The sequence below is a fragment of the Thermobia domestica genome, chromosome 6 (assembly GCF_964235325.1).
Source record: "Thermobia domestica chromosome 6, izTheDome1.hap1.1, whole genome shotgun sequence".
In the NCBI taxonomy this organism is placed as follows: Eukaryota; Metazoa; Arthropoda; class Insecta; order Zygentoma; family Lepismatidae; genus Thermobia; species Thermobia domestica.
Window position 1 is genome coordinate 202,968,520 of NC_137459.1, and position 20,435 is coordinate 202,988,954.

The window sequence follows — 20,435 nt, forward strand, 5'->3', positions numbered from 1 at the left end:
CCTTACAATCGATTTTGCTTCCCAAGAGAAGATTCCATCTTCTCTCTTAACAATCTATTCAATCCGGAAGTGGTTCAAATTAACGATATCCCCTGTCAACCTTTATTTGCCAAAGGACTAAAGAGGGAAGGCTTAGCGAGTATATCCTTTTTAATATGAATTCAGCGTCCGAGGAACAGGTTCTATCTTTGATCTTACTAATCTATTGCAACCAATAGTTATAGATGTACTACTTGAAGTTTGAGTATTGAATTCTCATATCTGGAAGTTTGTTGTAATTTCACAGTGTGAAACGAAAGTCACTTGTTAGACTCGCAAATTATGCTATGCTTAAGTGTCGATTTCCGTAGGTTCGCTCTTTGGACTTGTTATGCAGAATGTTCCAATTTGAATTCGTAAAAAAAAATAAATAAATAAATAAATAAATAAATAAATAAAAAATAAATAAATCTCGCAGTTACATGTTCTTGATGGTGCACTTTCATACGACCCTTTTCAAAAACACATTGCCGGCTGACTGTCCGTATTTTCCAGCCTGTTTGCTGGACGCTTAAGGAAGACTGCACAGGTCACAATTTTCACGTTTTATTCATTTATTTATTTTGTAACTCTCATGTAAGACCGAAAGTTATAATTTTTCACATCCAAATACTAAGTTATATTGTGCATATCATAAGTTTCTCTGTGCAGTGTAACTCATCCTGAAGTGGACTTACTAACTCTTTATGAGGAGTACAGTTGCGACAGTGTACCTCATGTGGGGAGTAAGTTGTTACGTGCTATTATAATGACAGTTTCCAGAAATAGGTAGATATGTTTAATGCAGTTTTTAGAAAGACTGGAAATGCTACTAGTACTTGGCATGTGAAAGAGGCTTTAAAGCTAAGCGGATTAAAAGGTAAATTATGATATAGTAAATGGGTCTGTATATTTTCTCCATCCCAAAATATATAGTACATCATTCTTTGCAGCGAAACGAACTTCCATGAAAATAACTCTAGCTTTCAGAGTATAAAGTAAATCAGAACTTCAAACTTAAAAGTTACAGAAAACTGTTCCAGTAAGGAAATTAATAAAAGAGGCCTACACCCAAACACACGAACTTTGCCAGTGGCAATCAACTTTCTTCTTATTTTAATGTTAAAAGATTGCAGAAGAATTCGTATACGTATAGCTACAAAAGGGGAAACTATTATTACAAATTTTAGCTTATTCCTATCAGTAAGCACCTCAAAATGTTTATAATTTTGCTTCTACAAAATTACCCAACTTAGTTAATACACAGTGTCACAGTTAATGCACATGTAAAACAAGTTCTTCTTCCCAAACTTTTATGAGTTCATCACTTACATTGAATACGCTGAATTCACTTCTAGCTGCCTGCACTTGTAAATTGTGAATCCCCGCAAACTAAACATAGCGTGTCTTTGTTCTCTGAAGAAGAATCGTAATCTTGTTTGGACCTTCGTCTACACTGTTTTTCAGGTGGAATTGTTCTTTGTTCAAAATTCATTCTTTTCTTTGCAGATGTTTTGCTTCGTTTTTCTTTTCCTAGAATTCACGATTTGGCTTCTCTCTGGGATATCAGTAATAATGCATGACTTGCAATTCCTTCTCCTCTTGTTGGTTTTCCATGTTCCTGCTTTCGTGATTGAACATTGCCCGGACTGTAATTGACTTGAAATTCTTTGCCAGCTTTACGTATTGATACGAGATTATCGTTTCTCTTCACAGCTCTTCCTGCAACCAGTAATTCTGCCATGGGCGAAGCTTTCTTAGTGTTCTCACCATCTGTAACTAAGGAAGAGGTATACACCGCTTGTATCATAACTAATACACGGCGTGGAAAATTGTCATATAAATAGCATGTCGTTTCTTCGTGACAACTTGCCCCATGCGTCGTCGTTCTTTTTTTAAAAAAAAAAAATCTATACCAAACAATAAAATTAAGCACATTCTGAAAAGCCCAATTTGAAGCTCTAATTTTAAGCTATATAACACACAAAAATACTTACATCTCACACTTATACAAACACACAGTAGACCCTTCGAGAATTCGAAAAATTTACACTAAAGCACTGAAAAGAGAAAAAGCTTAACTGACGTAGCTTCGTGTTTCCCGTGTGTTTCCAAACGAGTACAGTTGGGAGCGATATATAAATGGGTAAAAGAGAAAACAGCACAGCTCGCTGATGTCTAGTCTTTTCTCAGAATTGCTATCGTGACTACGTGCCCCTTGTGACAGTGTGCCCTAGTCTCCTCTAATGAGTTTCTGACGTTAGTCCGTTAGCTGTGTTTCTAAGATGAGTTCCCAGTAAATATCAAAGTGTAAGTTTCATCCGCACCAACTTAATAATATGGTCTGAGCAACTTTCATGTAACTGAATGAAATGTTTTCGATCAACTTCCTTACATTGTAACTGAAGCTCACTTTACACATTCCCATTCTCCCCCCCCCCCCAGAAAAGCCCTCAGGTTTGAGATATTTCATTTCCTAGAGCCTGGCAGCAGACATCAATGTTTCGTTCGTCGACCACTTAATTTCTAATTGGCGTTTAATTTCAATAGAGTCTATTGACTGGTAAACCCTTTCCGGTAAGCACTTCAAGCACGTGACACTATTTAACTGTACGTTGAAAGAATCGTTTTGGTAATTTAAACCTGTCGGAAAAAGTACATGCTTTACTAAAGAAATTATATGTACACGCTTACCACGACTTAAGAATTGATATTAGTAATCTGCGCTCCTCGCATTACTTCAGTATGTTTTATCCCAGGTGTCAATTATTTTGTAATTTGTATTTAACATGTCTTTCGGAATAGTGATTTATAATAGGCTAATTCTAAATTATTTCACATCGCATTAGATATAACAATTTCATAACTGGGACGTCTAATGTGGCCGCATTATTTTTGTGAAAATGGTGTTAACAGTAGTTGAAGATTCTTAGATAAAATTACTTTTTTAGAATAAATATGAGAGTAGCGTGCAATACAGTAGATGTTACAATAGGATATATTATTAGCATTCTAAAATAGATTGTCTTTATTTAGAATAAAATTCACTCAGACCTTTTGCTTCTGCGGCTTATAGTTAATCCCAAATAAATAGAAGAAATTTGAGAGATAACACTATACGAGGGCTACTGAAAAATAATCTGCAAATACTGCTAATAGTGGCGCTAGTGTTCCGCTATTATAAAATTCCGACGAATAAATCTTTCTATGTTTAAATTGTATCTGTTTCTTTGTTTAAGCCTGTTAGTTTATTTTTCACAGCAGTTAGAAGATTTACCTTAGGAACCTCTGTTCAGAAGCTGCCAACAGCTGCTTCAGGTGGCACAAATCGCTCACCACGCATATTATTTTTCATATGTAGGAACAAAAGGAAGTCATTGGCTGTTAAGTCAGATAAGTGGATAATGAGTCATTAAGTCGACATTTCTACTGGAGAAAAAAAATCAACAGTTTGGTGGGCTGAGTGGGGACTGGCGTTATAGTGGGGAGGAATGATACGACGATTTGAGTTTGTTTCACACAATTAATTTATGGCATCTGAGAAATCGTATAGTTCTCAGCATGTGCAGTCTTTCGATCTTCTAAAGCTATGGTTACTAGATGTTCGGTATAACTGAATAAACAAGCAACCATTTGCTTGGCTACACTCCTCGAACGAACAACTTTTGTTGGTTTTGGATTACTTTCAGAGATCAAAGTAATAAATTGCTTTCTAGTTTCCGTTCGTATGTATTGGTCAAAGTTTCATTTTCTGTAACGATATGGTACGCCAAACATGACTACGGGCGAATTCGTAGATTTTCTTAACACTAATTGACACGAACATATTTTAGAGTTTTGGTCAAGTTGTGAGGGATCCAACGGCTTGAAAATTTCCGTATGTTCAGGTGACCATACAAAATCGTATGTATTGCTTTCATCTCAGTGTTCGAGGATGTCTGCATCTCACGTCGATGCCGATTTCTCAATCATTTCACACACAGCATCAATATTACTGGCAACAACAGACCTTTACGAAATTCATCACGGAGAATTTTGCGTCCTCGTTGAAATTCAGAAAACCAATTGTACATAATCCTATTCGGCGGTCATGGTCATTCATCCCCTAAAACAAGACGAAGTCGCTCGAAGCATTATTTTGCTGTTAAATTACATTTCAAATGATATAAAAACAATTTGCGAAAAATGTTTACGAGGAAGTTCCATTTCACACGCAAAATTACTTCAAATTGTTGTGAAAAATAAACAAATTGGTTTATTTTTTTTAAATATTTTTTGATATAGAAAGGTGTATTTTACGGAATTATATAATTGCGGAATACTATCGTCACTGTTAGTAGTAGTTCGCAGATTTTTCAGCAGCTTTCGCATATTATCTATACATATTTATACATAAAATTTGTATTTATTGGTTTCAAACTGACAGTGTGTGTGTAAAAATACGTTAAATCACAACCAAAGAAGCTAGTTTTCCAGGGGAAAATGTGTTGATGAGTCTGAATTTTTAATGTAAGATAGCCTATTTTAACTGTAGATGAACATTAGCATATATTGTTTCGTCCAATCTATGCTTTTTTCATGAAGCTATTTGTTTCTTGGTGTGTATGATGTCACTGTTTCATCATTTAAATGTTGTTGATTTTCCAGTCTCGTCTGAGTTTTGCCATTAACCCAATATTTCTTCATGTGGTTCGAATCCCACATTAAACTGAAAATCAACTTCTCATATAGCCTCGCTGCTAAACGGAACGCTAAAATCCAAAACAACAATATTAACTTTAAATTCTAGTTTCATAATTTCACTTACTAAAATATATTACATTAGTTCCGAGAGAGGGTTCAAACGTTCGATCTTTGGGTTTATCAGCTTCTTGTTTCCAATCACTTAAACTCTGCACTATTTCTTAGCTTACTGTTCGAATTCGTTTGCTGGTTTATGCACGAAAACAGAACGTGAAGTTTTGCTATGCAACTATTTCGATACCAAATTTTCATTGTTTGTTTCATATATGTAAGTCAATGTTTAAATCAAATTTTGTGATACTGCACGTAATACCTATAACATATTCATAATATAAAAAGAGTGAATAGCATTTTTACAATGTTTAGTATGTAGGTTTGAATTCACAATGTAATGTTCTTAGAAACGAAGATTGTGTTCAGCGTTGTGTAGTATAATTATCTTGAATGAAATTCTCATTGACAGGGTTAAAACCTTCAAGAATTTATAATATATAAAGAAAAAGGATATTGTTGAGAAAATTTTGTTTACAATATGCGCAATGTCAAAATTGGACACGATATTTGGAGTACCTAGTGAAAGAACTTCGGGAGAAGCTATATAGCACAGACTATGAGGAAGGGGAGTTCCGGAACACGTCTCAATTGAAGCTCGTGTCACTAGTTTCCAGATCTGGGAACATTTTCTTTATGCATGACTCTGGCCACTCACTCGGGAAAGAATGAACATTTTAACATAGTCTACTAGTATAAGTCTAAGATTCTGCATACAAAGTTTTTTCATATATTTGTTTACAATTCCTTATAACAATAGGCATTATTCGGATCCATATACTCCAGCAATTCCTGGCATAGAGCAATTCGAAGGTCAAACCATTCACAGTCATGACTATCGGAGTCCAAAAGCATTTGCGAGCTTAAAAGTAATTGTTTTGGGAGCAGCATCATCTGGCTTGGATATATCATTGGAGATTGCTCAAGTGGCGGAAAAGGTATGTATTTAATTACAATACATGTGATTAATCTTAACACTCATTTGTTTTTTTCGTATTATGTTTTAATTTCTGGGTTGCGAAACATGGGACAAACTGATCGAGATCTGCTTTTGTGTGTGTGTGATAGTTACTTATGTAAGAAAACATTTATATACAGTTTTGTTCAATAATGTACTAGTTTGTGTTAATGCTATGATTAATGTATTAAGTCTACATGAAATTTGTTAGGAAATTCTAAAGTATACTTTCAATATAAGTTGTCACTTAATGACTCATATTGTGATAAAAGTTTGCTATATTACTTTTATGTAAGTGTTGAGGATGTGTGATATATTGAATGTAATGCTCATTGAACAGTTTCAAATAACTCCAGAACGTCCATCGATCTTTCTTCTTGCAGCAAAATAAAGCAATGTTTTATCTTAATTTATAAATATATAGTCATACATTATTATTATATCCACCAAAATAATTCTTGAGAGAATAATATTTGTTTAGTTTAAATAATTCATTTTACAAAACACTGATTATTATAAATAAATAAAGCATTATCCATATCAATTTCAGAGTGAATTACGAATTACGCTGACAGTTTATTTTCCGTATATTATAAAAAGTATCTGCTACGATTTTACATTTCGTCCAAATACATATTTTTCTGGTCAATTTTTACTTCTTCATTGGCACACCTTATCATTTTTTGTGACCAATGATTTAGCTCATCATAACTAATATCAGCCACATCAAAATGAACTTGCTTTATGTGATGCGAAACTGTACTAAAATTTTGTAATGGCTAATTTTATGTATCTCGCCAGGATTGATTCACTGGACTGATTTCAGTTGAACTTTCTTGTCAGAATCCATCCATTTGAGAATGTTACGTCCACAAAATGGGTCAAGATTAGCTACCACGTTTTTCTTCCTCTTTTTCACCACGTGGAAGAGTCTTGTTCAGTGTGTAGAAACTTTCTGGTCCTATCGATGAAATCCCTCCATTCCGTTGTACTATGATATTACGGTATATTCCCTTTCAGTGAATACTTCCTTTCCTTGTGATCACCTATTAACTTGACTTACTGTAACACTCGCACAGTCAGTAACTAGTCACAGCACGAATATGCTGAAATGCGCAAGTAAATTATATTTACAACATGATAGTTAAAGTGTCATCTTACTTGTTTCAATATTTTCCCCTTGATTTCCGAACGTAAATACAGTGTACTTTACTCTTATATCGTTCCAGTGGCAAATTTTAGGTTTTCCTAACCTCTTTCATTTTCTTCTAAAGCTGACAGACATAATTTTATATATTGATAAACTGAAACAAAAGAATAAAATACTTAATATGTACAATGTAACTCAGATAAATATATTTCAAAAAGTATAACAACACGTACGTATAAAATGATACTGAATATTTAACAAGTAACATTTAAGACCTACTGACGAAGGATGAACATGGTAAATGCAATTGAATACTTGCAGAATAATAATGAAATGATAATGTATTTTTTTAATGACAGAACTCTGAGAAAATCCAGTCGAAATGCTGTCCATCACACGTAGACAGATTAATTGGGATCGAACCAGAAATGAGCGCTTCAATGTTGAGCCAGAGTGACCTAAAATAATTTTAAAATTATTTCGTAGTTCGTAATGTTTCCTTTGTAGTGAGTCTATAATCCGGATATGGTAACATTGCTTTATATTAGCTCATATAGATCCTTCCTGCCCCTCATATTAAAAATCAAGACCAACCAAGGCTATATAATAAGTCTTCATGTGCTATTGTTACGTAAAAACGTAGGCAAGACAGTATTTCGTGCCTGGCGTCCAATTTGTAGAACACCCTGAATCTCATGTCTGTAAAGATTATGATACTACAAAAATAAACTTCACATATTAGCATTTCTATTTTTTGAAGTTGGGACTCAATGAAATTGTGTTAATAATAATAATAATAATAATAATAATAATAATAATAATAATAATAATAATAATAATAATAATAATAATAATAATGTCAGTAATAAGATTTCACTTACTCTATGTAAGGTACGGTTGGACTAAAAAAATCATTTTTACCTCTTCGCACATCACCAATATTGTTGTCAGACCATGTACAGAATAAAATTGTATTCCAAATATCTTTAAACATTGTATTCCAAATATCTTAAAGCGTTGAAAATTATTTTGCTATGAAATAATCCCTAATTTATGATTGTCTAATATATTAAATGCAGTGCATGAATGGATTGAAGTTAATGTATTAAATATTATTTAATATTTCAGTCCAAAGGTTTTAAAGTTGTGGCACATAAGGATGCACACAAGAAGAGAGGATACACACATAAGAATGCTGTCTATTTAAAATGTATCATAAAAATTATGTCTTGCCTAAGAAAATGAACGATCGATTGGAATGTATGTCTTTTCCTTGAACCTCTTCTGGAGAATTCTATCTCACCTTGTTTCGTGTACAACCCTACTGGTGTTCCGGATAATAAAAATAAAGTAACGGATAACGGATGATAAAAGTAAAGTATTTACTTTCGGGTACGAAAGTTAACTGATTTTAGTTTACATTTTAAATTTGGGGTCATTTTTAATAACAATTACAATTAACCATTTTGAAACATCTTTACCCACTTTTGTAGAATTACTGTAATAACTACTAGTATCTCTTTATTTATTTTGTACGATTCCAAGTAAATAAGAAAATTGTAAGGTGATTTAGTACTTTAGTATACTTTACAAATACTTCCTATACAAGTGTATATTTCTCTACGTGTCAGGGTTAAAATAAATATATCAAATAACTTCATAGAAAATAAACGAACGATTGTTATCGAGCTACAAGGAATAGTGTAACATACAGTAGAAAACACAAAATTTTCAACACAAATATAATCCATTGTTGCATATTTTAAAAGACTATTGTAAATGGTGGAGGATGGCCCAGTGTGAAATGCCTTGAATTACTTAGCACATGACCCCACGTTTGGATAGCCACGTTTTGTAAATGAGAATGAGGGGGGTTTGGGGAATATGTAAATTAATGCAAATAAAATAATTATAATGAATATTAAATAGAGTCTGAATATTAATGAGTTAATTTTGAATACTATGCAAAATATCTAGCAAAGTCGGTAGAGCAAAATATTAATTAAAATGATAAAGTGATCAAGCTAAAAAAATGAATTATTAATTATTTAAATTTTGAGAAAAGATGAGACTCTACTTTACAAGGTCATCAACGTGGTTTTACTTCAGGTATCATGAAACAATACTGTTACTCACTTACACAACACATGAGTGTTCCGTTCAACCGTGTTTTCAAGGATTACCATAACTCCAAGGGAGCTGAAAGAGAGATAGGACACAGAAAAATTCCACATTCCTTGACTGACATCCTGGGGTAGAAATTATGCACTTCAAGTTCAGGTGAATAGACAACTTTAATGCGTTTGTCACTCGCGCCAAATTTAGTAACATAACTACTCGCTCGTTTGTTTTTTTTCCAACATTGACATTTTGCGATACAAACAATATATTTAGTAACATTTATTTGAAGTAATGCATGCAATTGTTGAATAAATTACTTAGAACATTTAGAATTGCTGCTATAGTGCTGTCAAAATGTCTTGATCTGTGGCAAAAATGCGAACTAAAGCTCAAACTATCGACACACCCACGCGTTGAGCCAATAAGGTTTCAGCTGTTGCTAAACGAGAGAGCCTTAGCGAAAGGGAGTGGATTCCTTCAGCCGATAGCAGCTCCTGGAACATAAGACTAGGTGTCAAGTCAGTGTGGTATATCTATTGTTTGTCAATATCTCTTCTCTGAGGTCGGATTTCGAAATCATAGAATCTAATGCGCTGAGTAGCAGTAAAAAATTCGTGTAACTCATTGCTGCTCTTACAATTGGAATTCCTGTTCCGTCACATGTCCACAGTGATCCTACATCATCACGTAACCCCTTCTTTGTGGCAATCAAACAAAGACGTCAAAATAAAGCCATGAATTCCGTTCTTCAAGTTGCTGTACAATTGCAGTGCGTTCTTCGTCGAAACTTGTTCTTAGTTTGTCCAAATACTTGTTAGTACATTTTACAATTTCATCAATCACGGCTTATCGATAAATTTCAAAAATGCATTAATTTACTCAGTGATACCTTTAGCTCTAAGTTTCGGTCCTAGCAACTTTTTCACAATGTTTTTACACTTTGTCTTTGCCGATGCTGCGAGTTGCTTCTTCCATGTTGTTTTTCTGTCTTTCCCAATGAAACAATCTTCACTATTTTCACTGTAACTGTAACTTACATCCATATCGTCTGCATCTACACTGTTCTTATTTGCTTCACTATCATGATCAATATCATCTTCATTCACTTTTTCATTACTTAAATCCGCATCACTTTCAACAGCCACTAATTTTCGATAGTTAACATCAGACTCATCATTAATATTGTCAAGCTACTTCTGTATCTCACCTGTATTCAGGAAACGAGATATTGCTTAGAAAAACAAAAGTTCACTCATAAACAGTAATTATCACATTGACGATCGCGCGTTGAAAAATTTCAAACTCCATAAAAATATATGGTTGCTACCTTTATCACGAAAGTACTCGCGCGTTTGAAAAAAGCAAACACAGACGAAACTATTTCCTCAACCTGTACTGGAAGCTACTACAATTGCAGCACGTCAGCGAGCTTTTAGGTGGAAGAGGGGGAGGAACCACTTGAGGAATAGCAGTGAGGGTGACTTCGCTAATGCGATCGTTCGTAAAAATCATTAGTTTCTATTCACCTGTTTGCTTTTTTCCAACAGCGCGAGTGACAAAAGGTTAATGCGCACAATCACACGGTGAATATATACACACTTCTTTACATGAAGAAAAAGAAAAAAAATAATTATGATTAAAATTTTGATAGTTTCGCCGAAAATTGATATATTAAATTTTGGGGCCTTTTCTACCACATTGAGAGTTCGTGAACGTTATTTTACGAAGATGGATGCTAATTCCTGGGTGCTCCTGTTGGATTTCTATCCTTGGTTCCCGCGGTGGTCTAATTATCTTCCCATTTAATGATACGTATGTCCAATGCTGGCCGCGCTTCTCTTCCCATTAAAGCGAGACTTTCTGGAACTCTGGAGCTTCTCCCGTCGATCTTCTCAAAACGGACTGTAGCGTCCTTACTGCTGTGACAAGTCCTTCTTGCAGTAAGAGCTATGCAATAGGCAACGATTTGACTTTTCCCATTTTTCGCGGTGCACATAATTTGATTTCTGGTGTAGTCAATAGCTTGTTTCGTCTACCTAACGCGATCCAGCCCGTTAAGTGGCTAATGTGCGTCTAACTAACTTTCATCACCCTGAGAGCAAAGGGAAGATGACACAGACTTTATGTTAGCCCGCATTACTTGGTTAAACGGTAAATCGCAGTTTTGTTGTTAACTGTTTTAGTGTGTTGCATCCGTGACAAAATCTTAACGCATTGCAATAGTTTCTAAAATTATGTTAAAACGATAAAAGTTCTGTAATACTGTACATTCTCGTCTTGGTAGTCTTCTTTTGACTAATGGCGGTAATTAGTTCATCACACAGGACGACGAGTTTCTTTGCTTAAACACGCAAAGTAATAATATAATACTGAGATAATTCTCATCTCGAAGTATGCATAACGAATTGTCTATCCTAGTACAACGCCAAGAGCTTAACTTCTCTCTACTTCAACAGCGCAAAGAGCGATCCTTCTTCTCCACGAACAAGCAACGAATCATCCAGTCTCTCCCCTGCTATTTGCTTTTAACGACCCACCTGTTCTTCCAGAAGTTTGGGCTCGCTTCTTACCTACCCAAAATTCTTATGGCGGGGATGTTTCGGTGAGAGGGGTCTGTCACCAGAGGTCATTGTCCTTCCTGACCCGATTACCACACCTTGCCTGCTTTCCTTGTTAATTCCTCAAATTGACAATCGATATTTAAATTTTAACAATCGTGCAGTATTCTACAAGGTTCAGGCTTTCAGACGATATGCAATACACATTATTATTCTCACAAGTAAACACACTAATTAATTATGAACATTAACTACACACTTCGGGGTTGAGTTTTGCACATTTTCCACACTGTTTAGGTCGTGCTGCCATCTGTCGGAGTTCCTCATAGGTATCTCCCTTGCATGAGAGGCATTTGTAAACTGGTGTAGGCACCAAAGTTTTATTGTTTTTTAAGTGAATTAACCACTTTCTGACATGTAACACATTAAAACAAACAACTATATACATAAATATATATTCTCTGAGCATATGACATGCTGTCATTATGGGATTGCTGAGTATTAACCGATTTTGTTGAGGTCGGTACTGTTTTTCCACTCAGGACGTCATATAAATCAACACGAGCATTGCTGCTCTTCCAAGCATCACGTCTCTCCCCAGTTTAGACTGTTGGACTTATCATCCCGAATCAAAACAAGCCATTCTTTTAATAATACTTAATATATATATATATATATATATATATATATATATATATATGAACATGGCTAATCTATACTATATACTACCATAACGAAAACTTCAAGAAAATTTCTACATGAATAAAGAATTATTTGTGGAAGCATTTTTGTAAACAAGGGTGAAGGTTTCTACCAGGAATGCTCTCTCTTTGGTTTTTCTTCTCCAAGCAGCCGAGAAGTTAAAAATCCTAGATCCGTCCTGAGCTGGCGGATAAATTTGTTGCAGACCAAGCCATCGAGGAAATGGGTGTGAGAAATGGTCAACATCACATTTTCTTACACTTCTTTGTATTCCGAATTTTCGCACGTACATATGAACTCCAGAGAACGTTTCCAACAATAGCCGTTCTCGACATCTTGTCTCCTGGTACCAGCGTCTCCTACTGCAGTGCTATTATCGACTATATCTTTTCTATTGCTATAGGTACCTGAAATTCACCTATTTGTACCTGTACTTTGTATTATGTGTTTAGCAACGATGTAGCATGTGCTTCTAACCAAGCCTATACATTTCCTTCAGACAAAGACTCTCTCTTTAAAATCTTTTTTTTTTCTCTACGCTGCGCTAACCAAGAGAGCTGAGTTCTATGACTTGGTATATGTTCTCATATAAGATTTACTAGCAAAACTTTACATTGTAATTAAATATACATCGACGTTATGATTAATAAAATATATCTCAATTCAATCCTTCACATTAATAAAAATCATACGCAATAATAATACTAATAATAATACACAAACAAATCAACTTAAACCTATATTCTTGCTCCCACAATTAACCTTTATTTAATCACTTAAATCTATATATTCAAAATATTGATATGCAAAATAGACATTACTCCATATGCAAATAAACAAAATAATAATATGCATGAATTAATTATCCCAAAATATAACAAGTTTACATATACAATTGTATGACCTATACACTATGATCAATTTGATCCACTTTGTTAGTGAACAAATAAAATGAACTTTCCTGTCTTCACTCTTGTAATCACTTTATCTGATCCATATCTCGAAACCTATTTCATTGTAAAATCTATAGGTAACACCTGAAAATGCAACTTGCCCGCTTACTACTGCGTGCAACCACCGTTACCCAGCGAATGAGCTATAATACGTCGTTCTTAGAAGCATGTAAATTATGGATATTTTCCAGAATAATATTTTATCATTGCTTTTGTTGTGCTACAGTCAGCTCCTTCATCGGGGATAGAGAAGAATAACTGATTTAGGGTTCCGAATGCAATAATGGTCAGCCGCTTAGACGGGTCATTTTGCAAAATCCAATTGTTGATTGCAAACAACATCTGATCCATACGATACACATGGTCACCTAAAATGTCCACATAATCACTCGCACTAGTGCATGTTGTGAACAAAATTGTAGGAACCACGGAATACCAAGATACACGGAAACACATTTCGCCATCATGTTTCACGTTACGGAGCAGATAATTTGAAGATATACGCTTCTTTGGGTGTTTGGCATAAATAAACACGCATGCTGTTGGAAGTTTGTTCCGAAAGCACGTCGGAAGATATTACAAGTTTTCAATCTTCGGCGGCTCACTTTGAATGTAATCGGCACAATTTTCTTCACTCTAAATCATCGTTGCAATTATAAGTGGTTTCGAAACTGCAATCAGATAAATTTTGTTCAAGTCTTGCCAACTCGCATCGGACTGTGATTGTTGCAATATGGGGTAAATCGCAGTTCAATGGTACACATCACTTATCGTCATTTCCATCAGATGCTTCTTCTCCGGAAGTCGCTCCACCTGACCAGTTCATCATATTTTAGTTCTTACAAGCAACTGGCTACGCCCCCTGCCCCTCGTTTCACATAGTTCTTATCAGCATTATCCAGTAGGCTGTAAGACTTACACAATCTCATTTCAGGGTACACATTTTAATAAGTTGTTATGGAAGTCTGTCAATACAGTTTCGTTAATATAGTACATGCAAAAAAAGAAAGGTTACTAGTAAACAAGAAAAAGGTGGACAGTAACCAAGTTAGTTTGTCAATATATAGACAACAGAGTCGTGTGTCCCAGCAGCCAAGCCAAAAAGGTTAACGAGAGAAGGTGATCGTAACCTTGCGTTACAGGTTAACATTGCTAGGTTACAGTGTAATAACTCACAGGGGTACGCTAACCGATCACGTAGTTACCACTATCAATCATAGCCTGTAACCGGTAACCTTGTTAGTATGTTGGAATAACCGACTGCTCGGTTAACGAAACAGGGTGCGACAAATTTCTAACCGTGTATTTTGATTAGTATAACTTATTTAATAAATAACAGTAACAGATATTCACTCAGCCACGAGCACATTAAAAAATACAATACTAAAATAGATAATAACTACATAAATTTATTTTCTTTTGTAGTATGTACTTTTTTTTATTTTTTTCGTCATCCCGTTTAAAGGGTAACGCCCTACCCTTATAAGTCACCAATATCACAAGTATTTCGTAACTAACAGTGAGAATTTGTTTGGGTGATACTCTTCCGTATAAGCAAAGACGTAAAAGGATTTTGATATTTGTACCGTAGGCTGTAAGATAAATGCACAACGTAAAACGCATTATGTTTTCTGAACACACTACAAAATTATTGTTAGGAGTGTGTGAATTATTTGATGACAATTACATAACTAGTAGTGCTACCATCTAGTGTGGATATTTGTACTAGAAACATGTCACATAACATTTTATTCATTTAAATCTCAGAATATGCATAAACCTCCGTAAATAAACTTTCCTTCACATTTCTCTATTAATTTATGTAGAATCCATATTTTAATAACTGTTTCCTATTCCTTCGGATGTATTCATAATTCTTAAAACTTTTCGTTCTTAAAATTGCAAATGGCGACCTTGCTGTTTGTACTTCTAGTAGTGCAGTGTTACCAGTAAACAAGTTTCGGAGGGTTAAATTTGCCTTGTGTGAAAATCGGTTGATAACAACACAGTGTTTTAAATTAAATTAACCTTCTTGAATTAGTTACCTTCTTCTAACCTATTTTATAGGTTAATAGCAACCAAACACTGGATTGTTTCTACACATTTTCTAGTAACCTTTCTTGATTGATTACCGGCGACCTCGTAAAATTAACCTTTTTTGTCTCAGAAGGGTTGTTACAAATTATTAACTGGTTTTAGCAGCTAAATTGTCCATTAACCCCCACTAGGTTACCACTTATTTTTCTCAGTGTAATCTTTCAATACTCGCAAAATTATATTCTGGATTATGATTTCTAAATAATGACATTTTTATATTAGTCAATAATTGTTTGCTTGTTAATAATATGAACTAAAAGCAGGGGAGGGTCCAGGACCGACTTCTGGGGGGAGGGCGGTGGGTTGTCATACTGCTACTTTTAAGGACTCCAAACTTTGGGATGGGTTTTATTTATATATATAAAATAAGAAAGTTTCCTCTTTTTTCTAAGGGGGGGGGCGATCGCCCCTGACTAAAGGTACGTTTAACTTTTTAATTGAAATATAAAATTAACAGTGACGCTTAGAAAATTAGAAAATTCAAGTGCAATGATGTTTATTTTAAAGGTATGATTATAAAAAGTGCTGTTTTCACAAATTTTACTATATTTTCTTACGAATATATTTAATTTATGTAGTATTTATTATTTTAATATAAATCGTAAATTTAGACTTTTAATATGTGTATAATTCATTTTTCGCTAAATAGGTGAAAAGCTCAACTGTTGATGTTCAATGAGATTTAATGGTTAAGCGTTCATCTATGGTACATAGGGTCCCTGATTCGATCCTGGCTTTCACTAAGTGGTTTTTGTGGTGGCAAGCATTGTGTATGGGAAATTCCTCGAAATTCTTCCATTTTCGCTCACCTTCATTACATAAGTTCTTTCATTATCTTCATCCCGTTTCCCCTAATCTAGTTGCATAACGTTAACAGAAAGAATCATCGTGTCCATGTGTTTTCTCGGGTTCTCACTTTCCTCCCATATTTTCAATCTATACCCATATGAGTAAGTTTCTAATCTCGAACAAAACACACATTATGTTTTATTTTTTTTTAAAAAAATAGTGTTCTTTATGAAATTGCCGTGAAAACATTTTATTTAAAATCAGGGGAGATTCAGTTCCTCATTACTGACATATCAAAATAGAACCATTTTAAGTATGTAATTTTGAACACATTTTTTTTTATTTTTATTTTATTTTTTTTACATTGGGGGAAGGGAGAGATAATTTCACTCTTTAGTTCTCGACTGACTTTAAATGCAAGTAGTGGGAATGCTTGTGAAGCCTCAAAAGATATTCGCCATATTCAGATTTTTTTTTTCTTTTTACGGTTGTCTTGAACTATGTAGCTTATCCTCAATGTGCGAATTAGATAATATATATTGGAAGGGATACAATTAGGCCAACAGGACATAAGATCTGAAGGTGCCAATTTTAAAATGAGACAATAATGCCTTATCACCGTATATATATACAGTATATGACATCTCTAATAAATAAGAGATTTATTAAAATTCAATAAATCTACCGACAATAACTATGTATATATTGTCTGACATACATACACCACACCGAACCTTTCAGAACGTGTTTAAATGTTGTACTCATTCTTGTCCCCGTAGCTCTCTAAGGTTTATTTAGTTAATAATTTGGCCCGAGAGATAGCCATGATCACAAACATGTTAATTTTTCCACTCATATTGAAATCTTCCACTTTGCGTTATTACTAGACTTCGGATTTTTGCATATTTGCATGTTTTTTTTTTCAGATGTGATATTGATATGCTATTTAAACAGAAATATGTTTCAGCTGTTTTGGGATAAAATAGCAGAGTTTTATAGTGCATGTGTTTGCATATTTTGGAGGTTAGTGCATATTTATGCCGTTATTGCATATAAATGCATATTTAAAGGAACGACCAAATTGATAACTTTTAACGTCCAATAGCTTTCCTTATAAATGGAATTTCAAGTTTCTAATATAAATTGACTCAAGATCTTTTAATGGTTCATTGTTGTCGGTTTAGCATATCTTCCAAGAGAGAATAAGAAAGGACTGAGTGATTCAGCCTCCCGACAATGATGCACCAATGTCAGTTTTTTTGGAAGAAGATATAAAGAACAAGGTCAGATTACCTACAACAAAATTTCCACGCCACTCATCTCGGCAGTTGAAGCTGCTACTATTGGGTGTGCGTCTGTGTGTAGATTTGAAATTGTGTGTTCGTGTGGCAGTACAAGAATACCAAAATAAAAATCTGGGCCCATTTAGTTGTAGTGCGACATCTTCCAATTAGAATTTTAACTAGCTCAGAATTTTGTCCAATTTTTGCCCATTTTTGTCCACCCAAGAAAAAATTTTGTAGCACTCAAATTAACAAAGCAGGACCATTCCAAATTTTCGGCCACTTCGATCACCTGTAGTGCGACATCTTCAAATTCGAATTTTCACTTACTCATAATATTGTCCCATTTTGTCTATTTTTGTACACCCAAGAAAAAATTGTACCATTCAAATAAACGAGGAGGAACATTTCAAATTTTTGGTCACTTCGATCACCTGTAGTGCGACATCTTCAAATTCGAATTTTAATTAGCTCAGAATTGTGTTGAAATTTTGAACATTTTTGTACCACGAACAATAAATTATGTACTATTGAAATAAAACAAGGACGGTCATGTACAAATTTGACCACTTGGATCACCTGTAGTGAGACATTTTCAAATTCGAATTTTAACTACCTTGGAGGTACAAAACTCTACAAAAAATAGAGAAAATTCTAAGCTAGTTAGAATTCGAATTTAAAGATATCACACTCCTGGTGATAGAAGAGTCCAAAATTTTGAAGTTGCCCTCCTTTGTTAACTTGAATGGTACAAATTATTTTGGTGGTACAAAAATGTACGGAAATTGGACAAATTTTAAGCTAATAAAAATTCGAATTTGAAGATGTCGCACTACAGGTGATCGAAGTGACCAAATTATGAAATGTCCCTCCTTTGTTAATTTCAATGGTACAAAATTTTTTCTTGGGTGGACAAAAATTGGACAAAATTATGCGCTAGTTAAAATTTGCATTTGAAGATTTCGCCCTACAGGTGATTGAAGTGACCGAAATTTTGAAATGACCTCTCTTTGTTAATTTGAATGATACATTTTTTTCCTTGGGTGGACAAAAATGGAAAAAAATGGACAAAGAGGTCGCATTACAACTAAATGGGCCAAAATTCTGAGCTGGTTAAAATTAAAATTTGAAAATGTCGCAGTACAGGTGATCGAAGTGGCCGAAATTTTGAAATGGCTCTCCTTTGTTAACTTGAATGTTACACATTTTTTCTTGGGTGGACAAAAATGAGAAAAAGAACAAAGAGGTCGCACTACAACTAAATGGGCACGAAAAATCTTCTGAAACAATGTATTGAAGTTGAGAGACGTTAACAATTCAAGAAGAAAATCTATTATGCAAAGTGTATGCTAAACAAGTAATATATTCAAAGTAAGCTTGATTTCAAAAGAGAACATTTCTATTTTTTTCGACACCAAAAGCTCAAACTTTAGCAGTGCTCAATTGTTTGGCCTTCTTATATTTTCATATCAGTTTCATGTCTAATAAGGAATTTATACAACGGTAAAACAACCCTGATATGGCTTTTTTTTTTTGCATACTTGACAGAGTTCATCCCAAAGAAACCGTTGAAGAAGTATTTCGAGAAGTAATGAACAACCCTTTGGAAATGTGTTCTACATTAATTAAAATATTTACTTTACAAAATCTAAAACTTGTCACAGCAGTTACTTTCTGAGATAAGGAGATAAGTTCCCAAGTTTTCCTTTAAGGAGTTTATGAGAGTATTTAAATATAAGCTTATGTTGCTCTGATACGCAGCTCGGTTTCTCAAAACGTAACTTTACTACTAAGTCTTCTGTTATGTCTTCGATAACTTTACCTTCTTCCCATTCATACTCCATGTCTTGCTCAAATCACTTTATTCCATTTTAAAGTATCAATATTATACATTGTAAATTATTACTGTTTGAAACGAACAATGTTACGCTAGAAGAAAATGTTCTAGGATTTACACATAATTGGATGCAAAGAGTAATTTCAAGTGAATTTATTTTCTTTTAAACAAGAACATAAGGTTTTTGAATACAGGTTTTTAATATAGTAAAAACAGTCTTCAACAGTCTTATTAAACGGAAATTTATTTTAAACGGAAATATTTCACGGTCCCATGAATTTAAGGGTAAAAGAACATGCTTAAATTCTCTTGAGTTGGCGAAACCTATGTTGCGAAAAACGGATGTTAAAATATATTTTTTAATGGAAATTTTCAAGTTTCGGAATGGGACATTTAGAAATTTTTTCGACATTTTAAGAGGTTAGGTATTTGAACTACGTTGTCTGTAAAGGTCTTTGTTTACTTGTTACCCTACATATTTAACCTTTACTCCACAGCCATGTAAGGCCCTAGATACCGTGCGACTTTTTGTACGAAGTGCAATTTACATAGTAATTTCCAAATACCAATAACTCGTTCTCTAGCTGGATTAGAGATATGGAACAAGGAGCACAATATATACAATAGTTCAAAAGGGAGCCAACAGTAGAGGATGAAGCGCTGAAAAGCGCATAGCATCTACTTTTTGTCTTGGCCTTTGAAACTGTAGGTAGGCTTTTTTGTTTGTTTGTTTGTTCACTGTAAGTTCTATGTGTATTAATTCGTAGCACAAATAAGTACTGTAATTGAATATGGTAGGCCTATACACAACATTTTATCTCGCTATGTCCGTTATATGTATGTACATTACTTATTTTTTAAAACATACATCTACGTTCTTTAACATTAAAACCTTTAACGGAAATTTTTGCTAATCCTGTTCAATTTCGCTAGGTAGGTTTTATTATTTGCTTATGCTTATTTACTTCTCTGAGTATATTTATTCTTTATTGACAGATACTTGGCGCATTGTTTTTATTTGTAAATTATATATAGGTTATATAAGTAGATGTATATTTAAATTTCACATACTGACTATGAGCTGTTTGTACCCGGAGAAACCAAATGTATTCAAGAAGCCTTGGACGCTTGCGGAGCTAAAAATATTAAAATCGACCTAGCGTTTATCAATACTC

General features: G+C 34.1%; 1 protein-coding gene across 3 annotated transcripts in view; it reads left to right on the forward strand.

Annotated features, from left to right (window-relative positions):
* LOC145688409 (uncharacterized) overlaps positions 1-20,435 on the forward strand; it is a 420,154-nt gene that overhangs the window by 226,955 nt on the left and 172,764 nt on the right. For all 3 annotated transcript variants that reach the window (XM_081762596.1, XM_081762595.1, XM_081762597.1), the window contains one exon: positions 5,573-5,750. In XM_081762596.1, coding sequence (XP_081618722.1) covers positions 5,573-5,750 — 178 coding nt within the window. The remainder of the gene's footprint in view (positions 1-5,572; positions 5,751-20,435) is intronic.